Source organism: Rhincodon typus, chromosome 9, assembly GCF_021869965.1.
Source record: "Rhincodon typus isolate 14 chromosome 9, sRhiTyp1.1, whole genome shotgun sequence".
In the NCBI taxonomy this organism is placed as follows: Eukaryota; Metazoa; Chordata; class Chondrichthyes; order Orectolobiformes; family Rhincodontidae; genus Rhincodon; species Rhincodon typus.
The window spans coordinates 79314582-79339236 of NC_063340.1; the positions used below are offsets into that span (position 1 = coordinate 79314582).

General features: G+C 39.4%; 1 protein-coding gene across 6 annotated transcripts in view; it reads right to left on the minus strand.

Annotated features, from left to right (window-relative positions):
* The window catches only part of akt3a (v-akt murine thymoma viral oncogene homolog 3a), a 460369-nt gene that overhangs the window by 205008 nt on the left and 230706 nt on the right, over positions 1 to 24655 (minus strand). For all 6 annotated transcript variants that reach the window (XM_048601225.1, XM_048601227.1, XM_048601226.1 and 3 more), the window contains one exon: positions 10446 to 10593. In XM_048601225.1, the coding sequence (XP_048457182.1) occupies positions 10446 to 10593 (148 nt within the window). The remainder of the gene's footprint in view (positions 1 to 10445; positions 10594 to 24655) is intronic.

Sequence of the window (24655 nt, forward strand, 5' to 3'; positions counted from 1 at the left end):
ACTATTCGGTACACGTCACCCATATAAGAGGCAGAGGTGGAGGAACCTGATCCGGTGCTCAAAAAGCCCCAGGAAGAGCTACATAAAATGGAACTGATCTATATCCTCAGACTCAGAGTGGGGAAGGATGTAGTGATTGTAACAAGGTAAGCCAGGTGGACCTCACAGAATATGAGTTTCTTGATTGGGGCTGTTAACCTGGTCGAATCAGGGAGCCCAGGCCGACAGATAAGAACAGGAGTGTCCTGCATCCTGTTCACTCTGAGAGCTGGCTCTGAGGGACCTGGATCAGTGTCAAGGACTCTCCACATGTAAATAAAAGGTGACTTTGTGACAGGATACTGGGTTCTGTGGAGTTATTTCACTATGTTTGCAACAATGCAATTGAAACTTCAAATATTGGTTCTTTTCCATTTCTTCTAATGAAACATTTTGAAATTTAGAATCATTTTGGTTCCTCTAATAGTGACTAATTATGCTATTAACTTTCATTCAGCCTCTGGTCAAGTCACATGATCAAGGTAAATGTAGCAATAGTGGTAATAGCTCTGACAGGAAAGCAGGATTGTTTGCTTCACTTAGCAACTGACAGTAGGTCCAAACCAAAGCAGTGCCAAAATAATTTGCAGTGGAGACTAGGTACTGGACAATACTGTGCCAAAGCAATTTACACACTACTTTTTGTCACTTCAGATGTCAAAGCAATGACAGAGCTTCCCCAGACAACATGCAAGGTAGCTTAACAGCTGCCTGAAGCTACCTGCAAACCATTTAGAGTAGGCAACTAATTATACCCAACAGATTGCATCATCACTCTTAATCAGAGTTGATCAATAGAATAAAAGAAAAACATGTCACCTCAGAGACAAGTGAGCTATGCTAACAAAAGAGATTTGAGGAAAATTCTGTAGCAACCAAGTTTAATACTTTCTTTTCATCTTGGTTCAGTAATATACATGAGCTGCATGTTAAACGATTCAGCATTGGTTTCAAAGAAAATACATTTGCTCAGTACAGTCATGAACCTGCTACTCTGCAAATATTTTTAACTTCCTTCTATAAAGTAATTTTGCTTTGGTTTGTGAATATGTTTGTTTTTATAATCAAGATGGCAAATATGAGTAAGATCTCACCATGTACATTTATTTTGTTTCCAGGATATCGAGCAACTTGTTTTACTTTTAAGGTCACAAAATGATGGCAATTTTTAAAAATATAAACATAGCTCTTAGTACAGAGTTTACGGAGACGTGTGTGAATCTGTTAAACAAAACGATAATAGTTATCTGGTGAGTTCAGAAATTTGGTACAGAGGAAGGATGAAGTGCAATATGTAATTTCAATCAATGAGTAAGAAAAATAAAACATATAAATATGAATAATGAGAATAATGAATTGGATATAAGTAAATAAAATTCAAACTGAATGTGTAACTTCACAGGATGAGGGATGGAATTGGCTAGAAAAATTTGGCTATGCAACAAAGTGTTATGCTTTGTAATGCACTGCGAATAGGATGGTAGAAACAGATTCAACAGCAGTTTTCAGGGGCATCTGGAAAAATACATGAAGGAGAAACATATACGGGGATATGAGGAAACGGCCAGGGAGCATTGAAACTGAATTGGTTCTCCAAAGTGAGAGTGCAGACATAAGACTGTAAGAAAAAGGAACAAAAGTAGGCTGTTCCACTCCTCAAGCCTGTTCCACTATTCAACAGGATCATGGCTGATCTGACATTCCTCACGTCCACTTTCCTTCTCTTTCCCCATAACTATCAATTCCTCTAATGATTAAGAATTTATCTACCTTGGCCTTAAATATATGCAAGGACACTGCCCTCTCACCTCTCTGTGGCAAGGCCTCCCAAAGACACTCAATCCTCAGAGAACAGATTATTCCTCATCTCAGTCTTACATTGGCTCTCCTTTATTCTGCAGGCATGGCATCTGGTTCTAGACTCTCCCAATGAAGGGAAACATTCTCTCAGCATTTACCCTGTCAAATCCTTAAGAATCCTACATGTTTCAATCTGATCACCTCTCATTCTCCTAAATTTCAATGAATAGAGTCCCAGTTTGTTTAATCTTTGCTCATAAACCAATCCCTCCATACTGTGGCTCATCCCAGTGAACCTTTTCTTAACTGCCTCCAATGAAATAAAAGCTTTCCATAAATAAGGGTATATGGTCTTTCTTTTCTAAGATGCCGTGAATTGTTTGTGCCTCAAAAAAACAACCACAATTATCCAAGTTGGTTGATAAAATTCACTTGGCTTTTGTAAGATTCCATATGTATACTGAAGATAGATAAAGATCTACAGAACCAACAGCAATCAGATAGCAAGATTTCAACCGATCTAGTACTAGAGAACAGAAAGTACACAAATAGTTCTGGTAAGGGTGCAGGATTCTGCATGACTCTGTTCTGGATCCTTGTTGGTAACAACATGCATTTGTCAAACAAGTTATATAATTTCCTTTACTAAACAGACTAACAGCATTGTAAAAGATCTGGAGTAATTCAGCTGGTGAGATAAGAAATGGAGGGCAGATGATGAAAAATGTGAAGTTATGAAATGAATTCTGTTCATAAATGAATGTGCTGTGTTTTCTCATGTTCATTACGCAAGGCTGAAGAAGAAAATTATGTGATGATTATTAATAAAATCTGTACCAGTATATGATCAATGTGAAGCTGTAATACACAAAGAACATCATGTGCTAAGTACAACACAATACCACTTGATTAGATATTAAAACAAACTACTTTATCCTGACATTGATCATTATTGAAGTCACATTTGGAATAAGGACAGAAATTCAAATACTCAGCTAAAAGAACACTCTCTGCAGACAGGCTAACAGAAATTTATAAGGAACAGTTGAGCACTAAGGGTTCAAAGTTATGAAGTAAGACTAACAAGCCCCATTTTCAGTAGATAAAAGAAATTGAAAGTGGGATCTTTGAGATAAATAGAGTCTGAGGATAAGCAGATTATTTAGCTTGTACTGAAAGTGCAGAACTGAAGGGAATATTTATGAAAGTTAACAAAACTCCTCAATATAGATTTCCAGAACTTTTCATTAGATAGCCATGGAATAGGTGATACAGGTTATTTTTGTACTCCACCCTTAGTGATAAACTACTCTACATCTACTCTGACTATCCCTTTAAAGATATTGTAGGTGTTAATGAGGTTGCTTCTCAATCTTCTAAACTCCAGAGAATACAGGCAGCCTTCTCAATCCTTCCCCAAAAGACAGACATCATCCCTGGATCCAATCTGATGCACTTCAATTGCACTCCTTCTATACCAGTCCTTGGACCGGGGACCAGGAATGCTCACAATCCTCCAGGCAAGTCTGACCAGCATTCTATACAGTTCAGCAAGACTACTTTGTTCCTGTACACAAATTATCTTGTGATTAAGACAAATTGTCTGAACTGTTTCCTGCACCTGCATATTAGCTTTTTGTGACTTAACAACAAGGACAGCTAGTGCTTCTGAATGTCAACACTTTTATCCTCACTCTTATCCACATTATATTCCATGTGCCATGCCCACTCACTCAGCCTGCCAAAATCGCCCTGAAACCTCTTTGCATCCTCCTCACAACTCTCATTTCCATGAAGTTTTGTACCATCCGTAAACTTGAAATATTGCAATTGGCCCCCTCCTGCATCCAAATTGATACAGTTTATGAATAGTTGCTGCCCAAACACTGTTCTTTGAGGTACCCCACTGGTCACAGCCTCCAACATGAGAATGACCCATTTATTCCTACACTGCGTTCCGCCTGTTAAACAAGTTTCAATCCATGTTAGAGACAAAAAACCTGCAGATGCTGGAATCCAAGGTGCACAAACAGGACGCTGGAAGAACACAGCAAGCCAGGAAACATCTGGAGGAAAAGAGTTTTCCTTCAGGACTGGAGAAGGGTAATACCCAAAATATTGACTTTTCCTTTTCTCCAGATGCTGTCTGGCTTGCTGTGTTCTTCCAGCCTCCTACTTGTCTACCTTCAATCCATGCTAGTGTATTACCCCCAGTTTCACACACTTTAATTTTGCTAACTAGTCTCCTGTGTGGGACTTTATTCAAAGTCTTCAAATCCAAATACACTATCACCTACCAGTTCCCCCTCAGTGACTCTGTTGTTACAGTCTCAACAGTCAATCAGATTTGTCAATATGGTATCCCTTTCAGAAATCCACATTGACTGCCCAATCTGATAATTGTTTTCTAAACATCTAATAATCAAATCCTTTATAATAGATTCTGGTATTTCCCCTACGATTGGCACGAAGCTAGCAGGTCTGTAAATCCCTTTTTCTTCTCTCCCTGTTTAACAAATCATCAGGCAATATTCCCAACCTTCCGATCTGCAGGCACTGTTGCAAGATTAACACAATTTTGTCACATCACCAATGCATTCACGATTTCTGTAGCCATCAATATCATCATCATCGGCGGACTCTCACAGACGAGGATGATTCTCTTCCACTCTCAGGGTGAGTCCATTCATGGCTGTACAGACCAATGTGGCTACCACAGGCTATGTTACACCTGGGGCAGGTGGTAGTCACGGGAAGGGATGGGTGGGTAGGGCAATGGTGTGGCAGCATGCTCCTTTCGCTGTTTTTGCCTGGCTTCCATTATTACTTGACAGCAAGTCTCGCAGTGCTTGTTGCCTTCCCAGATGCTCCTCCTCCACTTTGGTTGGTCTTAGGCCAATGATTCCTGCCATCAATATAGGGGAACTGGTGGGTGATAATGTATTTGAAGACTTTGAATAACTCTAGAGGCAAAAGTCACTGAGTCACAGTGATTTGTCAACTTTTAGTCCCATTAATTTCTCCAAAACTGTTTTTTTTACAAATTTCTTTTAGTTCCAAACTCGAACTAGAGGCATCGATCTTTATTATTTCCAAGGAGACTCATCTTTTCCTCTGTGAAGACAGACACAAAGAATCCATTTGGCTTCCCCATTACTTCTCAATTTCCTATTACAAATTCTCCTGTCTCTGCCTTGAATGGTTTTCCAAGGGTTTGCTAATTTTTTGTTCTTCACACACTATGGAAGCTTTAACCAGCTTATTTTTATGGTTTTTGCTATTTTCCACTTTTATATTTTATTCTTTCTTTCTTTATTGATCCTTTGGTCTTCCACCACTGAATTCCAAAATTCTCCCAATCCTCAGACTTCCAACGTTTTTTGGCAATTTTGTAAGCCTTCTTTGATCTAATGCTATATTTAACTTCCCTTGTTGCAATGGTCCTATTGGGTAACTTTGCCTTTAAAGGAATATAATTGTTTTGAAAGCCAAGCATTAATTCTTTAACTATCAGACACTGCTCATCTACTGCCAAATCTTTTAGTGTACTTTCAAATCGACCGCACTCAACTTCCTCATGCTATAATTACCCTAATTTAAGATTGATCTACATCCTTTCCAAACTTAGTGGAGAATTCTATCATACAACAGTGTAATTTGTCCTTCCTTGAACATGTCCTTTCTCGCACATGCTACTGGAATCAATCTCAAGATTACTACCTTAGAGATCGCGCTTTTCAGTCTTTTGCCTAACTATCTAAATTCTACTTTCAGGACCTCATGTTTCTTTCAACTTACATTGTAGATGCTATTGGCAAACATTCTACCCACCCCCATGCCCCAAACCAAAGAGCAGCCTACATCTGGTTTGGCAACAAAACCAAGGAGGAAACATACCATCCTGGACTCATGTCTATGGTTACAGCAATGCCCTTCTGTTCCTTTAACTGCTGAATTACCTATCACTCATGCCCTGCCACACTTCTTCTCATTCTACCTGTATAGTGGAGCCACATGCTGTGCCATGAAACAAAAAACCGAAAGAACTGTGATGCTGGAAATCAGCAACAAAAACAGAAATTGATTTAAAAACTCAGCAGGTCTGGCAATTTTCTGTGGAGAGAAAGCAGAATTAACATTTCAGATCCAGTGACCCTTCTTCAGAACTGATGGTGGCTACAAAAAGGTTGGTATTTATTGAAAAAATTAGGTGGGGGAGAGGGATTTGGAAGGAGTAAACAATAACAGGAAATAGAGCCCAAAGAGAGAGCAAAACTACTAACCTGGTCTTAATCTGTGGTATGACCACTTTGTTAAACATGTTATCCACTTAGTTCTCAGCTTTGCAGATATATCACAGTGACTCCATCTGCTACTAAAGGTTTTTCTCTTTCTTTGGGCTCTTCCTCCACTCTTCTAGATAAATACTAACCTTTTCCTAGCCACCACCAGTTCTGAAGATGGTTCATTGGACCCAAAACATTAATGTTTCTTTCCCTCCACAGATGCTGCCAGACCTGTTGAGGTTTTCCAACAATTTCTGTTTTTGTTGCTGCACCATAAGCTTGGTTCTCAGAACGTTCCCTTGGTGAACCATGTCCCTCACCTGTATCCAAAATGGAAAACTGATTACTAAGTGAGACAACACAGAGCAGCTCTCAGATAGAACCCCTGCACTACTTGACTGGTCTTTTTAGACTATGTAGTGGTCCAAAACCCAGATGTCAGGTTTTTGCAGTAATTTCCTACAGAAGTGATTGCTTGGAACACATCGTCCCCCACAAAATACAGGATGGACATTCCACGCAACAAAATTGTCTTGCCAGGCCATAAGCCTAACTGCACACTATTTACTTCAAACAGATGAGAAAGGCAAAAGAATCTTTATCCACTGGTCATATCCAATTAATTTACTTCTGTCTCAGACTGCCTGATTAAGGGTCCTCCTCTCGAGTGCTCCTTTAGGTGTTGCTGACTGCTTGATAGAGCTCAATTGTTAATATGATCAATAGAGTTTGCTGGATAGTGACTAAGTTCCAGTCATTCTTTTTCATCTCTAACCTGTAGTTAGAATCTAACTGTTATCAGCCCTGGAGTTTAAGTTAAGATGAGCTAACCAGAAGTCCAACCAGCATTCCGATTAGTAAAAAAAAAAGAGGCCTTCGCATAATCATTGTAATTATATACACACATATACTTCCAAGCGTATTTCTAGTTTTTAAATATTTTAAAGTACCTGATTTACTTCCATATTTCTAGGATCATTACCAAATAGGAATGTATTATCAACTATATGATCTAATTATATCAACAATCTATGCTCCTCTTTTCATTTGTATATAAACCGGAAGCCAATGTATTTAATAAGGGAGAGAGAAAAAGATCACCAATTTTGTAAATTCTCTGGTTCTTGCGCTCAGCTTCTGTATGACACAATTTACAATGATCACTCGAGTGATTCACTGATCAAGGCTCCACATGTGGAAAAATTTTAGCAAATTAGCAATATTAAATTTGGTTAGATGATTGAAAAGCTCATTTTTAAACCACCTTTTCGAGTAATAACTGCAATTTAAATTACAATATTGACATACTACTTCTTTAAATTAAATGCAGTAACTTCATGAGTACCCCTTTCTGATGAATACAATTTTATATTTAACTTTTTTTGAAAATGAAAGCATGTTTCTTTTCCCTGTCCTCTCAATCAATAGGAGTCACTGTTAATAATATATTGTGTGTCAAGCCATAGCTGTTCTTATTTTAGTTAGGAAAGATTTTGTCAGTTCCTAGGAAAAGAACCTTTTAAGCAATGTAGTCAGAGAAAAGTGGAAAGCAGAAAATACATTGGTTTGGGCCATTCTTCCCATTTATATTTTTATAGCAGTTTGTTTTAAAAAGCAAGTTAGAAATGTACCTTTCTTCCTACAGCAAGATAGGCAGCACTGACATGCTATTATCAGGTCATAGTTACTGCAAGCTTTCAATTGGGAATTTCAACTAAATGGAATTATTGAAGTAACAATCTTTGCATTTAACAACATCCAGTGGTAGTTTGGGAAGTAGAGGAAGAAATTAAACCATGTAATAAAGAGCTATGTTTCAACTACTGTACCTGACTGTATCTTGCACAGGAAAACTATTAGGAGTGATAATTCCATATATACATAAAGTCATTGCTTGAATATACAGGTACAGTCTCAAATCTGGCTCTGGAAACAGGAGATAGTTGAAAATTTGACATTGCTACAAACTGCCATGCATGAACCATAATTCTTATAAAGTGCGTAAAATAACCTACTATCTTGCTTGGCTAGATGCTGTATTGATGTGACAGTTTGTTGAGCTAGTCATTAACTTTATACACCAATCTCTTCCCGCAATCAAAGTATCTCTCGATTCGACCCAACCCGACCCAGTTCAATCTAATCCACCCAATGCAACTTGTCTGGCCCTTAAAGCTGCAGGATCTGAAATGTGGCATTGACTTCATCCTGCAGTTGCCAGTTTTGAGACATTTGCAGTTGTGAAAGGGGAAGGAAAGATGGTTGACAGTTGAGGAAGTAGAGAAAATAGTGTGGGGATATATTTTTAGTTGTGTGGTGGGAGAAAAAGAGACAGTGGGAAATTGGAATTGGAACTGGAAAAAAACTGATGCTAAATAGAAATTTCAAAAGAAAAGCTGATAACCTAAAACTTATTATTGTGTGGAACAAGCATTTTAAAAAAAGATAGAGGAAACATAAATAGTGAAAGTAGAGCTAAAAGACACAATGGGAACACATCTAAAGTAAGGTTAAATGCAAAACAGGGAAACAAAACATACTATACACCATTTTTCTTTAATAAATAGTATTTTTAAAATGCAAACCAGGCAATGGGCTTCAGTAAAAAGTTCATAAAGGAACTTCTCCTCTCCAGCCCCTTACCCTTAAAAGGTATAAGTCAGAACGCAGAAGTCCGGAAACCATTGATATAGCAGGAATTGCCCAGGAAGTTTAAAGTTCCAATGGGCAATCCCCCAGCTTTCTGGAACACTATGCAAATGTCTCCAACTTAGTATAAGAATTCTGTGTGAATGTCTCCAACTCAGTGTAAGAACTCTGACTGACTAATGTGAAATCCATTGGGGTTTCCCCACACAGGGTTTGAATCCTGTTGGCTATGTTTCCTCAACTTGTAGATTATAAATGACTTCCTGCTGAATGAGCTATCATTCAAACTCTAGAAAACCCATCTCAACAAACCCACATTTGGGCGACACGGCGGCACAGTGGTTAGCACAAATGCCTCACAGCACCAGGGACCAGGATTCAATTCCACCCTCAAGCGACTGTCTGTGTGGAGTTTGTACATTCTCCTCGTGTCTGCGCAGATTTCTGCCAGGTGCTCCGATTTCCTCCCACAGTCCAAAGGTGTGCAAGTTAGGTGGATTGGCTATGCTAAATTGCCCATAATGTTCAGCGAAGTGTAGGTCAGGTACGTTAGCCATGTGAAATGCGTGGTTACAAGGAAAGGGTAGGGGAAGGGTCGAGGTGGGATGCTCTTCGGATGGTGGTGTGGACTTGTTGGACCGAATGGCCTATTTCTACCCTGTAGGAATTCTGTGAAACGTTAGGCAGATTATAACCATGTAGAATGCAACCCTCCCTATCAGCGCACTCTTCACTCTACCTACAATCCCCACAATTCCATCCCTGATCTTCCAACACCCCTCCAGCCTCAAGCCCTCAACCTGAACTCACCATCGTTCTAACTACCCACTTATCTCACTGATAGTCATTCACTAAAAGCCTACTTTAACGTCCCAAAACTTTTCTGTGTACTACTGAATGATATCTTAGCATACGGCAGCTAATGGGACATGACTGGTTTTCCTCTATCAATGATACTGTTATGAAGAAGGCCTTTGATTGGGGACTATTCTGCATTTCTGAAGAGGCTGGGGTCAGAAGCCCTGGCTACGAATGTAGAGCTCTATCATAAAAAAATTAGCAGTAGAATGGCAATATGAAAATGTATGCCAGTGTCCCAAAGATTTGACCCAATGAGTGACAAAGGAATGCGACACAAAATATATGTGGAGAGCTGTTGCTTCGAATAGGCATATCAATTGCAAAGAACTAACAGGATCAAAGCTGATTGGCTGAGAAGATAATCCAACCAATCATAATGCAATAGCTCTCACCAGAATACAACTTTTTCTATGATTCCAGCAGGATCTCAGATCAGTGTAAATGAACAGTGTAACAGGATTAAAATGGATTGCAAACCTATTGAGCAAAAGCAAACTCTCAGTCCATTAAAAACTAACTCACTGAACTTAAAATCTTTTCAAACTGCAAAGCCAAACCAGCCATGAGTTTTTTTTTTAACTAACTAGTTATATGCTACATAATATCATGGACCCCATCATAGCCTCCCCATTCTCATCTCCATTTGCAAATATCACTATAAGAATGAAATAAAGGACGAACGCCTCAAATCTACTTTTGCATTTGATCATTGCTAAATAATTACAAGTTCTTTTGGCAAAATCATTGCAAGACTTAAATGTTACAATATAAAACAATATATTGTTATAAAACAATAGTAAGTGCTCTTACCACTCTGCGTTTGGGATGACTGAGAGAGGTATCCATTTCATCCTCCCCTGTAATATCTAGATTGGGACTGGAACTGCAGTTCATTCGATCTTCCTCTTGCCTTTGAAGTCTATCTGCTACTGCTTGGATTGCTTCTGTCCATTCTTCCCTGAATATAAAAAACAAAAGTGTCTTTAGTAATGAATGTAAAAGCACACAAAGTGGTAGAAATGTAAAAGCTCAGAATAATATTTGCATGATCATAGTTTTATTTTCTTGAAGTTACTGATTTGAATAAAGACCAAAATTACCAGGTTGTGTGGTGAATTGTCACTCAGTCATAAACTTATTTGCTGCAGTTCAACTGCTATTAGAATTCTCATTGCACAGCTTACCGTAAACTTCACTGAATTTTAACACAGACTTTAAATTCAGACATTCTGCTTTTATTAATGAAGTGATTTACTTTGTGGGCACAATTTCTTTTATCAATTTATCATTAAAACACATGCAAAAGTTTAATAGAAAAACTAACTTTAAAAAGGTTCATGTATATTACGACTGTTAATTATTGCAGTCAATTTACACAATTAAACAGCTAAATTATTTGGTGGTGATTTTTTTTGAGAAAGGTCAATCACAAAATTACACTGACAGCAATTCTGACTCACCTGCAGCTTTTCAGTACAACACACATTTCTGAATAATAGTGCATGCTCTGAGGCAGCATGTCCTTCTGGACATTGGCATTGCTCAACATAGAGCCCGAGGCCAGCTGCAGACATCCTTCTCCTTTAGCCCTGGGCCTAAGGAAGCCTGCAGCCGGATGCATTCTCAAACATGCTCTGTGAGAGTTTCCCCTCCATTAAAATGGAAGATTTTAAGAGATTAAGAATTTTAAATAAGACTTATCATAAATTAATAATCTGAATTTCTCAACAGCCCCAATGTAAGCGCCAATTCTGCTAATGGATTTACAGGATTTCGCACGGCATTGCTGGTGATATTTCTCCGGAGATTTGACATGTCTGTTCTACATTGTCCATGTCTCTGATGCATACAGGGAGTTAAATAACAATTGTCCGGCAGACCATGGGCTCAGTGCTAGGTTTGAAGCCTTTATTATCGAACACTAAATTGGGGATCCCCAATTTACAAACGTCTGACTTATAAATATTCATACTTATGAACAAGATCCCATACAAGTGTGTATTACCATTAATTTTAACGATCCGACATGCAAACATTTCCTCATATTTATAAACAGCTATGTTAGATTGTTTGGTTTTGCGGTCCAACTTGCACACTAATCAATTTACAAACATACTCAACATGGAACCTGTTCGCAACCCGACAACTGCTTGTAATCTTCAGACAGCCAAATGCTGCAATGCAATATTCAGAGGATATTGAGTCTGACCGTCTCTGCCCTCACTGAAAGGAGGCTCCTGAGTTTTGGGGAATGATTCATGTTGTCCAGTTTTTTGCTGTAGTCTTGATAGTCTGGTTTGCGAGGAGGGAGGGGGGACTAGTCATATTGTGCAGCAAGAACAAAGTCCCGTAGAGGACTTTCACGTTCTGGATGGCCTATTCTCTCATGTGCCTCCATGAATGAATTGACAATGATCGGGGCTCAGCCTCATTGAATGCAACGCAGCCATTTGTTTTCTGCTGCTTGATGACAGGTGTTGGAGTGGCCTTGGCTCTGGACAGGAACACAGTTGAGTGGTTTCCTGCAATTCCTGTGGAGAAGCGTGACCCCATATCCATGAAACTGCCCATTTTGTGGAGTGTTACAACAAGCAAAATAGTAAAACACATTATTGTGATGACAAGCCTTACCTGATCCCCCCTTTGGACTCATATTGGTTCTGTAGTAGTTCTGTTGGTAAGGATCATGGTTACATGCAGACAGGGGATATTTCTGAAGGCAGATAAATTTGAGGAGGATATTCATAAACCCTCCTGTTGGCAGAGACAAGAAGCACACGTATAGACGTTGCTGCTGCACGCTGCATTTTTCTTGCACTTGCCTTGCTATGAATATCACGTCCACTATGCCTCTTGACAGACGGAATCTGTAGTAAAACTATTGGTCAAGCTTTTCAGCTACTGGGAAAATGAAATTGAGGAGGACTTTCACAATAACCTTCCCTGTATTGGACAGCAGGGAAATTCCTCTGTGGTTAACAAAATCAGTCTTATCTCCTTTCTTGAAAATGTCACAATTAACATATCTTGTAATATGTAAAATACAGATAGTGTAACGTGAGTAGACAAGGATGCATCAGTCATTTTTCAGCTAGACAACTGGAACATTTTCCTTCAGCATCCACCAGTTTCTGAACTGTATTTGAATATAATTTGAGACAATCTGGAAGACAAGATATGACCATACGGAATAAAATCAGTAGATGACCCTTGAGCCTGCTCTACCATAAGATGACTAAGCAACAGTTTCTTGAATATTGCAGTCAGTGCTTATTGTCATGTACTCCATGTCCTCTCCCACTTAAAAGTTCTCACTCCCATCATGACCTTTGTTCCTCTACCTTATCATTACACACGTCTCTTCCCCATGTCTCTACATTGTTTTCACTATCCATGGGAGTGGAGAAACAACCAAAGGGCAGAATGGAGAAGAGGGGACATTGGTAAATAGGATAGGTTAAACAGCAGTGGGAACAGATCAGCACTTCTCTCAATGAAATGAGGAACAAGGCTCAACTTCCATCTCCATCACAGGCAGTACTTTTATTCCTTGTATCTTCTATGGCAGCCCTTCATATGCCTATTGCAACAGGAACTGGAAGTGATTCAAGGCTAGAAAATGGTGTACATTTGACAATTAGTTCAAATGTTTCTAGCAGCACTTCATATATACATCGTACTGAATAATTACTTCTCAGTAGTTCACAACTCCAGTGCAATTTCTTCATGAAAAATATACATTGGTTTGGGGAAGATTCTTGTATCAACCTTCTTGAGGAAATGGGCAGGTGCTGAAGCAGTAGACATATGGCTCTAGCTGAAGTTAGGATGTCTCAGAAATTTCAGATTAGGTGGTCAAGTTGGAAATCTTTAATTCTTTAGATTTCCTAACCTCTACAGAAACTTAATTAACCAATATTCAACAATTTTTTAAATTTTTTTCTAAATAGATAATAGATGTTTACACCACAGATGGCCAGTTGGCCCATCATGTCTATGCCAACCAACAACGATGGCCAACATTAATACAGAGAATGCTGGAGAAACTCAGCAGGTCTGACAGCATCTGTGGAGACAGAAACAGAGTTAACATTTTGATCTGGTATGACATCTTCAGAGCTGAAAGGTGCTGGAAAATGTTTTTTATACTTTTGATAGAGACAGAGAGAAACAAGGCACAGACGTGTAGAGGCTCAGTACAAAAGACCACATTGCCCGGGAAGCTATATGGAAAAGATGATCAACTCTCTTAGCTTTTTATATCTTTAAATCAATATTCCCTAATTCGTGACCTTTTTTATTAATGAGAAGTGTCTTCCGTTCCACCTCATCTCTGCCCCTCAACCTCAAACACCTCTATCAGGTCCCCTCAGCCTTTGCTGCTCCAAGGAAAATAACACCAGCCTATCCAAGCTTTTCTCATTGCTCAGATCCTCCAGACCTGGTAAATCTCCACTGCACCATCTCTAGTGCAACCACATCCTTCCTATAAATGCAGTGGCCAACACCACACAGTTGTGCCCTAACAAGTGCATTATACAGTCCAGCATAACTACCAGCTCTTGTATTGTATGCCTCAGTTAACGTGCCTTGTTAATCACCTTATCAATATGTTCTGCTACCTTACAGTTTCTGTGGACAAGATCTCCGACCTTCAGTACTTTTCCAGGGCCCTACCGTTCATGGTATCACCCCTCGTGAGTCCTCCCCAGCTGCATTACCTCACATTTTCCTGGTAGAATTTCATTTCCCAACATTTTGCAGTTTACAGTTATTCTCCTCACTATTTATCACCTGACCAATTTCATACATTTGAATCCAAAACATGAAAACTCAAACAGTGAGGGCCCCAAAGAAATGCCACTGGAAACAAAGTTCCAATCACAGAAATTTCCTTCTCCCATCATCCTGTGCTCCCTGCCTCCTAGCCAATTTTGCCAGTCAGAAATCCTGAAGCTCAAGTCTTAAATAGCAGTAAATGTTCGAAAGCTACTGAGTGTTCCCTGCAGTGTCAGTTTTTATTTCTTAAAACTGTTTGCTACATGAAAAAGTTACTCAATTACCAATGTTTTTATTCAATTAATCAGTAAAAGTATAAATCTCAGTGCTCAAAGGGTAAGGTTCTTTCCTTTAAGGATATATTACTGTTTAATAAGATCATAAACAAGTGCCACATACGAATTAGTGCCAGCTCTCCAAAATTTCCTGATCAGAACTCATCAAATTGTGATTAAACTAGCAAACTAACAAGTACTTTTAATATTTAAAAGTACAAAAGTCTTTCCACCAAACACTGGTGTTTGGAGAATGATTTATTAACACACACTTTACTATTTAGAAACAAGTAACATACATTTTAGGCTTTTACACCAAATGAGATTCGAAGTACCATATCCCATAATTTTAGGTTGATCCTGAAGGAGTAATTTTCTCATTCTTTGAACTGTCCACATAGAAACAGAGGAATAGGAACAAGAACAGACCATTTGACCTTTGAGCCTCCTCCACCATTCGATATGATCATAGCGGATCATCCCACATAGTACCATGTTTCCACTTTTGTCCCATACCCTTTGATCCCTTTAGCCCCAAGAACTATATCCATCTCCTCCTTGAAAACATTCAGTAGCTTGGCCTCAACTACTTTCTGTGGTAGAGAAATCCACAGGTTCACCATTTTCTGGGTGAAGAAGCTTATCTCAGTCCTAAATAGTCATCCCAATATCCTTAGAATGTGAACCCTGGTTCTAGACTCCCTAGCCATTGGAAACATCCTTCCTGCATTTACTGCACCTAGTCCTGTTAGAATTTTACAGGTTTCTACACATATTTCACCAAGTACACAATAAACAATCATCTTGCAAACCCATCTCTTGAACTTTTGCACTTGTCCAACATTCTATTCATCTGTATCATTACCCTAATTCTGGAATTCTAGTCAGCCTCCTGACTAGAACATACAAAGTCTTGCGTTTTTAAATTTTTTCTGAATTCTAAGCCACAGTAGTTCCATAAAAACGGTCAGATGGAATACAAAGTTTCAGGCAAGGAAGGAACTTTCCTCATCATGACTGTGCTGCTAGAAAATAAAATTTCATCCTGATAAGCAATCGCTTCTTCTTAGCCAATGCCATATGAAAAAAGTGTACACCTAAATAATTCAATAAAATGGAAATGAGTCTTCAGGGTTCTAATGATTGTATCCCATACAAACAGGTTAAAACAAGCTCATCCCTAGGTTGGAGTTGGTGAGTGTGATTTCAATCTGAACCAATGCTGCCAAATACCTAACTTAAATTGTAATCCACAATAAACAATATAGCATGCTAAGCTTTGAGATCCATACATCTTCCTCAACTAACCAAAATAAATTCAAATCTTCCTAAACCCATGTTGAAATGTAACCAACAGCAAATTAATAAAAGTCCAAACAATTTGAATTAAGTGGTGCTGGCTGAGGGGGAAATTATGTGCAGGATTTCATTGAGTTCTCAGATTTTCTTCAAATGATACAGCATAATGTGTAGCCCACCTAAGGATGGCAGATGGAGTCCGGGGGGTCTTTTGCATTTCATTTGAAACACAGTTCTTCTAAAGAGTTTATTACATAATACTGCACAAAACCATCAAACAAGATTATCTCAAACTCATTGAATCTTGAACTCAAAACACCAAACTTGATGGTAAGAATGCTATTACAGAAGCTGAAATTTATTCCATCTTGAATTCTTTCTTCACAGAACTGAAAATCATGCAGCAAAAATTGCCTAGTAAACAATAGAAGGGCCAGTTCTCAGCTGCTCAAGTGCAATGATGGATATGCCAAAACATGGAAAAGATAATATGAGCATGCATTCAACCAAATCCACATGCTAGTATTCAAAATAGAACAAGTCTTGGTCACAGCTGAAACTCATGGAACATGTACCACAGATAGTCGGCTTCTTGTGAGATAGTTCTCTTGAAGTTTATATATAACACTCACTATTTACAAATTACAGTATCACAAAATTACAAATTCTGCAGTCTGGGCTTATTGATGTTGCTGTACATTACACTTAGCTACATAAGTGAAGATATTACACTGACTCCATGACATGGAACATGACTGAGGCAAGGCAGGGTAGCTTTACATTGAAGTATGTTGTGATGTCATGGAACTATATTAAAACGTACAGGCCTTCTGGTGTCAAAGCAATGCCATAGTTCAAGGAGTTCTTCCAAAAAAAGACAAACATAAAATAGGTATGGTACTTTTCTACCCATATGCTTAGTATACAATTTTGTGTTTTACTTAGGTGGCGACGAATCTTTGGAGTTTTCTACCTTAGGTAGCTCTGAAAGCTTAGTTTTTCAGTACATTTAAAATAGAGGTTGATAAATTTTGATCATAAATGGCATATGAAATACAGTGAAAAGAGTTGTTTTGTGTGCTACACAGGCAGATCGCACCATAAAAAGTGCATCAAGGTAGCAGAACAGAGTGCAGAATACAGTGTTATAGCCGCAGAGAAGGCACAGACAGAGAGATCAATGTTAACATTTGAGAGGTCCGTTCAAAAGTCTGATAACCGCGGGGAAGCTGTTCGTACGTGAATTCAAACTTTTACATCTTTTGCCTGACAGAAGAGGGTGGAAGAGTATACAACTGGGGTGGGAAGGGTCTTTTGATTATGTTTGTTGCTTTCCCGAGAAGGATAGATGGAGACGACAATGGAAGGCTGATAGTGTGGGCATTTTAGTTTTGGCCGTATCACGGCCATGAGAGCTGGAAAGAAGTCTTAAACTGTTTTAACAGTCCAAGTAGATAGAGCTGGAAAAAGAAATCCGAGCTTTTCTTAAGAGTTCAGTGAGAAGTCAATGAGTTAGGCTTGTATAGGGAAACAGTAAAGGAGAGAATCTAGTGAATGTGCAGAAATTCACTGAAAGGAAATGACTATAACCTCATCACTTGAATAAGTAATTTTAAGTGAAGATAAAAGTGATAGAATCATAGAGATGTACTGCATGGAAACAAACCTTTCGGTCCAACTCATCCATACTGACCAGGTATTCTTAATCAATCGAGTCCCATTTCCCAGCATTTGATGCATATCCCTCTAAACCGTTCCTATGCATACACCCATCCAAATGCCTTTTAAATGTTGTAATTGTACCAGTGCCCACCACCTCATCTGGCAGTTCATTCCAATACATGCATGACCCTCTGAGTGAAAAAGTTGCCCTTTAGGTCCTTGTCAAATTTTTCCCTTCTCACCTTAAACCTACGCCCTCTAGTTTTGGACTCCTCTATGCTGGGGAAAAAAACTTGGTTATTCACTCTATCCATGCCCCTCATGATTTTATAAACCTCCGATGCTCTAGGAAAATAGCCCCAGCTTATTCAACCTCTCCCTATAGCTCAAACCCTCCAAAACATGGTAACACCTTTGTAAATCTTTTCTGAACCCTTTCAAGTTTCACAACATATTTCCTATTGCAGGGAGACCAGAATTGCACATAGTATTCTAAAAGTGTTTAACCAATGTCCTGTACAATCACAACAATGACCTCTCAAGTCCTATGCTCAATGCACTAACCAACAAAGGCAAGTATACCAAACTCCTTCTTCACTACCCTGTCTACCTACGACCACACTTTCAAATAACTATGAATCTGTACCCCAAGGTCTCTTTGATCAGGAACACTCCTCAGGACCTTATCATTAAGTGTATAAGTCCTGTCCTGATTTGCCCTACCAAAATGCAGCACCTCATATTTCTCTAAATTATAAATTAAACTCCATTTGCCACTCCTCAGCCCATTTGCCCATCTGATCAAGGTCCCTTTGTACTCTGAGGTAACCTTCTTCGCTGTGCACTACACCACCAATTTTGGTGTCATCTGCAAACTAACTAATCATACCTCCTATATTCACAACCAAATCATTTAAATAAATGACAAAAAGCAATGGGCCTAGCACCGATCTTTGCAGCACACTGCTGGTTACAGGCCTCCAGACTGAAAAGCAACCCTCCACCACCACCCTCTGTCTCCTACCTTCAAGCCAATTTTGTATTCAAATGGCTAGCTCTCCCTATTTTCCATGTGATCTAAACTTGCTAACCAGTCTACGGAACCCTGTAGAATGCCTTGCTGAAGTCCATATTGACAACAACTACTGTTCTGCCTTAATTAACTTTCTTCATCACTTCTTCAAAAAACTCAGTAAAGTTAGTGAGGCACAATTTCCCTTGCAAACTTGGGAATGCATATTTCCCTATTCTCTTGACAATAACAACTGTACTGGTAGCAACTATGAAGTGTTGATCCTATAGATAGCACCTGTAACATTTTGAAGTAAAATGCCTGGTTTTACATCTGAATTTACCTTTATAACCATTTTGTAGCAGATGATTTCCCTTTTCTATATATTCCAAATTCTTTATTGCCCAGAGCATCCATAGCCTCCCATTTCTATTTCACACAAAGTTCCATTCACCTATCATTGCTATCCTTGCTCACCCTAATGTCTCATATTTAAGATTCTCAAATCTGTATTTATGTTTTTAAAGGGCTCACTTCCCAATTTCCTTCCCTAAACCCAAATAGCCACTGCCCCCACCCCACATTGGCTTTTACAAGTCCCCCACTTCTTTCAATTTGACACTTAATTGTCATTGAATTTTTTTCAAAACCCCTGCGCTGTTTTGACCTTCTATTACTTTTAAGACCCTCCTTACATTTCATCCTTTTCCCCTGTGTTTCAACATTCATTGATTTTGATGAGAACTATGTATGTGTACAAGACGTTGAAGCTGGCAGGGCAGGTTCAAAGGAAAGTTAAGCAGATATATTTTTATATCTGGGTTTATAATAGAGGCTTAAGACGACAAAAAGCAAGGAAATCATGAAGAACATTTTTTACTGGTTTGTACTCAACTGGAGTACTTTGTCCAAAATTGGTCACCACACTTTAGAAGAATTTGAAGGCATAAGAGAATGTACAGATTCACAAGAATAATTCCAGGAATAAGGGGCTTCCATAGTACAGGTAGATTGGGGAAGCTGACTTCATACAGAAGTGATTTAGAGAAGATTTGACAGAACTGTTCAGAATTAATGGTCGTAAAAATCACCATGCCTCAAGTGATGGGAGAGGTGGAGAAGACAGTACCTTCATAGAAACCTCAGCTAGAGCAGGAATTGAACCCAAACTCTACAAACTAGCTGTCCAGCCAACTGAACCAAGTCATCAACAGCAAAGGTGGAAACTGTTCAGCCTTTTCTATCTAATTTATGCTATCGTGGCCACACAACTGTAGGAGGAGACAGCCCTGATAGATTCGCACCTTGTTGTTCTCTGTCATATTGATGTTGTGTTACAATGCCAATTGATGGTAATACTGGACAAATCAGATCCTAGAGTGAAACCTGACTTGATAGATCATAAGTTGTATTTTTGCAATTTGGTGACCACGATCAGTCACTGGACTGTTCACACAGTGCTGTCAATGCACTTTTAACAAAACAGCGCAAATTTAATACTCAAAGGAAACAAAGCCACAAGTGTTCATGAGACAAATTTGAAAAGATTTCATTTAACAGCAAAACAATCAGCCTTTTATCACAACAATATTATTTACACACATCAACCACAGTGAAGTTTCTCATACCTTAACTCTCATGTCCTACTCAACTGAAAAGTACTTTTCATTCATTTTTCATTACTGTCCCTCGCTGTGACACACAAACACATACTAACTCACCGACATTTCTCACTGTACTCTAAGAAAAAAATACTTAGGGGTTATTAGTACAGTTTAAGACTTCTTTCCAGCACTAATGGCCCAGAGACAAACAAAACCAAAACTGCTCTTCTGTTGGGATGAAACTATTAAACAAAATAAACAATGCTGTGAGAGCTGAGTAGATAATTAAATCTGGATTCTCTAGTGTTTGTGCAGTTGGCTATAAATACAAAATTCTTTAGGGCAGCCAGAGGCAAAGAGATTCAGCAAAGGAAACTGAGTGCAAGTGAGAGAGTTTGGTAAGTGGGAAAACACATGTTCATTTCTTTTTGTTTTTCATCTCCCATCACACTGTAGGAATTGGTTCTTGTTCTACTATAGGAAAAGGAGTTGGATGTTTGGTGTTCATCTGCTAAATGGTTAATGTCTATTTTATTCTTAAGTTTTAATAACTATACAAATTTCTGGTACATAAAACTCATTAAAGATGTCAGGGCAGGTGATGCATCAAGGCTGCAGCATGTAGCAGCTCCTGAATACCATTATGATCCAGGGTAAACACGTCTATAGTAAATGTTTGAAGCTCAAGTGACTTTGGCTCAGAGATTATGCAATGGTGGCTGAACTGCAGGCTCTACGATGCATCAGGGAGAGGGGGCGTGATACCTAGAATCTTTGTACTAGGATGCAGGCACATCACTTAGGGCAGGGTCTTCTGTTTTGGTCAGTAACAGTATGGTATAAACTGTGTGACTGCAAGTGAAGTAGGTAAGAGGACCTAGAGGACAAGGGTGCATGAGTGTCAGCCACGCAATTGGCTAATAGGTTTGAGGTTCCCTGGGCTTGTTTCTATAAAGAGCAGATGTTCCAATGAGGATGAACAAACTGACTATGGCACTGGAGTGCCAACTATTTACAATTCATAAAAATCACACAGATGAAATGATGAAAGATATGGCTACCAATTCTGATGATGACAACACAAAGATAAATAGTAAATGAAGTTGTGAATGGATTAAATGAGATACACAAAAATTGGCAAATGCAGTATGCTATGGGAAAATGTGAAATTGTCCATTCTGGCCGGAAGAATAAAAAATATGATCTAAATGGAAAAAGAGATTGCATTACTCTGACGTGCAGAGCAATTAATGTCCTCATACACAAATCACAAAAGGTTAATATGCAGGTGAAGTAAGTAATGAGGAAAGCTAACAGAATGTTAGAATTTATCAAGGAGAAGTGAATACAGGAATATGGAGGTGGTTATGCCTCACGTTTATAGGGCGCTGATGAGACTGCATCTGAAGTACTGTGCACAGTAGATTTCATATTTAAGAAAGGATGCAAATGCATTGGAGGCAATTCAGAAAAGGTTTACTAGACTAATATCAGGGGACTTTGGAGGAATTTGGGGATGGGGCGATAAGTGTTGTCTCAGGAGGTAAAGTTGTCCACCCTCGGGCAACTGTCTACGTGGAGTTTGCACATTCTCCCCGTGTCTGCATGGGGTTTCTGCCAGGTGCTCCAGTTTTCTCCCACAATCCAAAGACGTTCAAGTTAGGTGGATTGGTCATGCCAAATTGCCCAAAGTGTTCAGGGATGTGCAGGCTAGGTGGGTTAGTCATGGGAAATGCAGGGTTGCACAGATAGGGTACGGGTGTGGGTCTGGGTGGGTTGCTCTTTGAAGGGTTGGTGTGGACCTGTTGGGCCAAAATGGCCTATTACCACACCGTAGGGATTCTATAATTCTATGAACGACTAGATTTGTATCCACTGATGATTAGAGAATAAAAGATGTCCAGACACACTAGGGTACTGCACTGGAAATCAACATGTACTATTTCCAGCATCATTACTGACTTAATCAAACTATCCAAAGGCCCCAATGTAGCTGACAGGCAAACCCAGGTTAAAAGAAAATAGCTTATTATTGCAAGTCGATTCCTTTTGACCAATCACAACAAAGAAACACAAATTACAAATCCTACCCCTTTTAAAAAATGTCCATAGACACAGTAACAGACAGGATAAATATTACAGGTGAGAAAGGAATTAAAAATGAAGTCAGTGAAGCATCATTCTGGCACCAATCTAGATAACAGGCATTAATGAGATGTTTTCCTTCAGTTTCCTTCTGGTTCCTTTCAACATTCAGGAGGATGCGAGGGAGTGGACACACCAATTCTTAACCTTTCATTCACCACTTGCAGAGTTGCCCTTTCGATAGCTCTTTTTCCTTCAAGAAGAGAATTTGCAGAAAGAGAACAAGACAGCAAGATTTTCTCTTTCACAAACATGATATTTCTGCTGTTTTGTCCAAATACAAAAATGTAACCACTTGCCCAGAAACTAGTCAAAGTATTCCTACTGTTCTGAGTACCCCTGAATATGTGCAACTAGGCAAAACTGCCCTGAACACATCCAAAGAGCAGAGGTGTCTCGTACCTCCCCACTGCTTAGTTAAGGCCACTTTATAAATACAACATACAACGATTTCTGGTACCTTTTTTTTCCCCTGGCAACTGCGACATCATCTTCCTCAGCTCCGTAGTTCAAAGTTTATAAGCCCACTGATGAGTAAAGTATAAGTGGCCTTTACAGAGGTGTTTGATTTGATTTTGATTTAGAGTCATAGAGATGTAAAGCACAAACAGACCCTTTGGTCCAACTCGTCCATGCCCACCAGATATCCTAAATTAATTTAGACCCACTTGCCAGCTTTTGGCCCATATCCCTCTGAACCCTTCCCATTCATATACCCATCCAGATGCCTTTTAAATGTTGTTATTGTACCAACCTCCACAATTTCCTCTGGCAGCTCATTCCATACATGTACTAACCTCTGAATGAAAAAGTTGCCCCTTAGGTCCCTTTTAAATTTTTCCCCTTTCACCTTAAACCTATGACCCCTAGTTTTGGACTCGCCCAATCCGGGGAAATGACCTTGACTGTTCACCCTATCCATGCCCCTCATGATTTTATAAACCTCCATCAGGTCACCCCTCAGTCTCCAATGTTCCAGGGAAAATAGCCCCAGCCTATTCAGCCTCTCTGTATAGCTCAAATCCTCCAACCCTGGCAACAGCCTTGGAAACCTTTTCTGAATCCTTTCAAGTTTCGCAGTATCCTTCCTATAACAGGGAGACCAGAACTGCACACAGTATTCCAAAAGTGGCCGAACCAATGTCCTGTACACCCACAACATGACCTCCCAACTCCTATACTCAATGCACTGACCAATACAGGCAAGCATACCAAATGCTATCCTGTCGACCTGGGGCTCCACTTTCAAGGAACTATGAGCCTGCACTCCAAGGTCTCTTCTGTTCAGCAACACTCCCCAGGATCTTACCATTAAGTGTATAAGTCCTGCCCTGATTTGCCTTTCCAAAATGCAGCACCTCACATTTATCTAAATTAAACTCCATCTACTGGTCCTCAGCCCATTGACCAATCTGATAAAGATCCCTTTGTACTCTGAGGTAATCTTCTTCACTGTCCACTACACCTTCATTTGATTTGATTTATTATTGTCACATGTGCTGTGATACAGTGAAAAGTATTGTTTAGTGTGCTATACAGTCAAATCATACCTAACATAAGTACATCAGGGTACTAGAACACAATGCAGAATATAGTGTCAACACTGCAGAGAAGGAGCAGAGAAAGGTCAACTCTAAAATATAAATGGTCTGTTCAAAAATGTGACAACAGTGTGAAGAAGCTGTTCTTGAATCTGCTAGGATGTGTTTTCATCCTAACTTCAGCTCAATGGAAGAGGGTGGAAGAGAGGATAACCAAGGTGGGAAGGGTCTTTGTGTTGGTTGCTTTCCTGAGACAGTGGGAAATATAGACTAAGTCAATGGATGGCCAGCTGGTTTGTTAGATGGACTGGGCTACACTCACAATTCTCTATTATTTCTTGCGGTCTTGGGCACAGCACTTGCTATGCTGTGCTGTGATGCATTCGGATAGAATGCTTTCTATGGTGCATCTATAAAAATTGCCAAGAGATACTGTGGACCATGCCAAATTTCCTTAGCCTTCTGAGGAAGTAGAGGCATTGGTGTACTTTCTTGACCGTAGTGTTGACGTGAATGGACCAGGACAGATTGTCGGTGATGTTTACTCCTAGGAACCTGAAGCTCTCGACAATCTCAACCTCAGCACCACTGATACAGACAGGGATGTGTCCACCACTCTCCTCCCTGAAGTCAATGACCAGTTCCTTCACTTTGCTGACATTGCGTGAGAGATTGTTGTCTTCATCACCAGACCAAGCTCTCT